Source organism: Myotis davidii, unplaced genomic scaffold, assembly GCF_000327345.1.
Source record: "Myotis davidii unplaced genomic scaffold, ASM32734v1 scaffold663, whole genome shotgun sequence".
NCBI classification, from domain to species: domain Eukaryota; kingdom Metazoa; phylum Chordata; class Mammalia; order Chiroptera; family Vespertilionidae; genus Myotis; species Myotis davidii.
Genome location: NW_006295816.1, coordinates 236949 through 240385, shown reverse-complemented (window position 1 = coordinate 240385; position 3437 = coordinate 236949). Strand labels below are relative to the sequence as shown.

At 63.0% G+C, this 3437-nt stretch overlaps 1 protein-coding gene across 2 annotated transcripts; it reads right to left on the bottom strand.

Annotated features, from left to right (window-relative positions):
* Positions 1-227: 227 nt before the first annotated feature.
* LOC102769721 (death domain-containing membrane protein NRADD-like) lies at positions 228-3431 on the bottom strand. Of its 2 annotated transcripts, XM_015568322.1 has the most exons (5): positions 3236-3431; positions 2298-2378; positions 1171-1360; positions 919-1061; positions 228-839 (listed from the first exon to the last, which is right to left on the bottom strand). In XM_015568322.1, exons 2-5 carry the CDS (start codon positions 2338-2340, stop codon positions 520-522), a joined length of 696 nt encoding a protein of 231 aa, XP_015423808.1. In that variant the 5' UTR covers positions 2341-2378; positions 3236-3431; the 3' UTR covers positions 228-519. The 2 variants fall into 2 exon arrangements, with proteins under 2 accessions (XP_015423808.1, XP_015423809.1); XM_015568323.1 differs by having other exon boundaries at positions 228-840; positions 941-1061; positions 2298-3431.
* Positions 3432-3437: the final 6 nt, after the last annotated feature.

Below are 3437 nucleotides of genomic sequence, written 5' to 3'. Positions count from 1 at the left end.
CTCCTCCCTGTTCTCCGGCGGAGGAGGCTAGAGTTGAGAAAGTAACAGCTCCAGCACGACCCCGCCCGGGCACGGCAGGTGCAGGAGGCGAACTCAGCGCCGAGCCCCACAGCTCCTGCCTCCTGCACGGGAGCACGCGGCCTGCAGCCCAGGTTCCTCGCATAACTCAGGACCCCGTCCTAGCCACCCGCTGCCTCACAGGCCCACGGAGTCAGACAGAGCCTGCGCAGTAACCGAGCTGCCTTTACTATGGATACAAAAGTAGAAAAACAGTTCAGGCCAAGGAAGGGAAGGGGACAGGGAGCAGGAGGGCAGGCCGCTCCCCCAGATCCTGGTCTCTGTCTCAGAGGGACATGGGGCCAGGGGAGGGGGGTGGTGGCTGCACCTTCTGAGTCCCTCCAGAACGGAGCAGGCTGGGCCCACCCAGGCCAGGAAGCCCATGAAAGGAAGGGCATGGGAGAGGGCGTGGTAGGGAGCACAGGGCTGCACCCCACGAGGCCAGGCTGTGGGGGGCCTAGCTCACACCACAGAGCAGCCCTCAGGCGGGAGGCCCAGGACCCGGACCACGTCTTCACGGCCCATGGCGGCCAGGGCGTCCTCCAGCACCCTGAGGGTAGCGCCACTGCCTCCCTGGACAGCCCAGTCCCTCAGCAGGGCGCAGGCAGGCGCCTGGCCCTGGGCCATGGTCTCCACAGCCTCCGTCTGGTAGCCCAGGCGGCCTGCCAGGCCCTGCCAGCCCTTGTCGAGGTCGCCCGACACTCCCAGGAGCCGCTCCACTTCCTCTTGCTGCTGCTGAGGGAGATGGAGGTAAAGCCGGCGGCCGAGCTCCGGATGGGGCCCTGGGTGGGAGACACAAGGGTCAGATGGGCTGGGCGGCGGGCAGAGCTAGGTCCCTGCTCCCCAGGGAAAGGGACTCACCCTGGCTGAGGGCACAGGGCGCCAGGCAGCTCGGAGAGTCCAGGAAGACACTGCTCTCCCCGTGCCTCGGGTCCCTGTCGAGGACGCCCAGCTCTGCAGCCCGAGCTTTGGCCAGCTGCTGTCTTTGTTGATGGGAGCGCCAGCTGTGGGAGCAAGGGCCCTGCCAACCAGCTCCGACCTTCACTGAGACGGGGAGCTGGCTGGGAGTCCAGACGGGAAGGGGTCCCACAGGGCAGTCCCCAGGCCACCTACCACTTGAAGGCCACGTAGGCAAGCAGACCGAGGACCACGGTGGCCAGGAGGGCACAGTAGACAGGGATGCTGCTGCCTGCGGCCCCTGGAGACTCAGGAGGGAATGGGGAGGAGGCATTCCAGGCCAGGCCGCCTGCTTCGCCTCTCCACGCTCCTTCCCTGTCCCTGTCCTGCTCCTTCCAGGTCTTATCTGCGGAAGGAGGGACCGGGTCAGGGGCAAGGAACCCAGGCTAGGTCCCTGGGCGGCCTCACCTAGACTTGGCTGCCAAAAGATTTGAAATACAGTCCCTCCTCTGTAGTCAAAAGCTCATACATGCCTGGACAGTGTGGCTCAGTGGTTGAGCATCAACCTATGAATCAGGAGGTCACGGTTTAATCCCCAGGCACATGCCTGGATTGTGGGTGCGACCCCCGGTTGGGGGTGTGCAGGAAGCAGGCAATCCATGATTCTCTCTCATCACTGATGTTTCTGTTTCTCTCTCTCTCTCTCTCTCTCTCTCCTCTCCCTCTCTGAAATCAATAAAAATACATTTTCAAAAAATGCAATTTAAGAACCTCGAATAGAATGGTAAATTTCAGGTAAAACTAAAATTATAATAAAAGCTCAAAGCACAGCATCCAGAGCGGACTGGCCGTTTCCCCTGCTCATCTCCCATAGCCTCCCTTTGCTCACCACCCTTCCCAGAGCTGCCCTTCCTTCTCCGGGCCTCCCAGGTGCCTGCACTTGCTGTTCCGCCTTCCCTGCCTGTCCACCTGGAAGGGATCTATGTGGGAAGCTTCCAGGACCTCTCCTGGTTTTCCCCGTTTCTGCCTCTAGTTGCACCTCTTCTGTCTCCTGTGGCCTGACCTGTGTGTCCTGTCTTCCCAGCCGCCTTGATTCATGGCGGTCTCCATAGGGCCTCCGTGCACAGGACACCTTGTACACGTTTCGCAAAATGAAGCTGAACCGGAAGGCACGTAAATGCTGCTGCTTCCTTCCTTCTGCCTGGAGGCCAGCTGCTCCCACAATCCTGTGCAGGCACCGCGGACAAGAACTCCAGAGCCCACGACCGACCTTGTGTGTGACTTACCTACCTTGGCTACTTCCATCCTGCCCAGTGCCCAAATGTGGGGCAAGAGGTGCTTACCCCCACGGACCACGCCGACCCCGTGGCTGGAGTTGTGAGGCATCGCTCTGCCAGCCGGTAGTGCTCCCAGGGGCTGCGTCTCTTCGTGGAGAAGGGTCGGAGTGTTAGGGGCAGTGCCCAGGCACGGAGCTGGGGGGCCTCTCTAAGGCCCCAGGTGCTATGTGTAGGGACACGGGGGGAAAGCGACGCCACAGGCCTGATGTCGGGAGTCCCACTCCTGGCTCACTCCGTCCTGATTCCCCCTGGCCTGGCTGACCCTCACACTCCCACTCATCAACCTGGGCCAGTTTTCTCTCGTGCCAGACGGGGTGGAGGTGAGAACTGGCCCCAGCTGGCCAAGAGGGCCGGGGTGCAGCTCAGGAGGGAGGCGGGCAGGTTGGCAAACCAGAGTCCAGGAATGGCATGGAAGGACCAGGGAGATGCCCACCCCATCTCAGCCCCATTATGGCCGGTGGGAGGCTGGAGACTTCTCAGCAGGAGGCCAGGAACCCAGTGCCTAGGGCTCCCTGGAGTGACTGTCCCCACTCCTGCCTCCTTTGTGCCAGCCCTCACCTCCTCTGAGGATGGAGACGAGGGTGCTTTGGGTCCAGCAAGGTCACAGGGCATGTGGGACAGAGGCAAGAACCCTGAAGGACAGGACCACTCCATCCCAGGACCCATCGGGACCTACTGGGCTCATCCTGCTGGGACCTGCCTCCTGAGGCCGGGGGAGGAGCCCAGGAAGGATCTTGTCTGGAAAAGGGATGAAGCGGCTGGGGAAGCCCTCCAACCCCCCAGGCCACACCGGCCTGTCGGCCCCAGGACTCCACACCTACTTCCGTGCACGAGGCCGGGCGCCATGCTTCTGGCGAAGGGCACAGTTGGCAAGTGGTGGGTCTGGGACAGAGGCTGCCTGCCCGGGCCCTGCCACGTGTCGGGGGTGAGTTGGTGTCACTTACCGCATGAGGGCCCCTCTGGGTCCTGGCTGATCCCGGTGGTGGGTGAGCCTGGGACGGTCCTGTGTCCGCCTGACCCTCCTCCAGCTGCGGCACTGAAGCCTCTACCGCCCCGCACCACGCACCCGTCTCGGGGCCCGCAAAACACGCCCACACAGAGCAGCACCCCGCAGGCCCACACACGCCCGCCTGCCCCCACACATTC

Bases quoted from the DNA above. Each gene is read 5' to 3' on its own strand.
- LOC102769721 (XM_015568322.1), bottom strand. From the start codon at position 2,340: ATGCCTCACAACTCCAGCCACGGGGTCGGCGTGGTCCGTGGGG. The intron at 1,062-1,170 runs GTAGGTGGCCTG...TTGCTCCCACAG, and splicing joins GCCTACGTGGCCTTCAAGTG to CTGGCGCTCCCATCAACAAA. The intron at 840-918 runs GTGAGTCCCTTT...TCTCCCACCCAG, and splicing joins GCCCTGTGCCCTCAGCCAGG to GGCCCCATCCGGAGCTCGGC.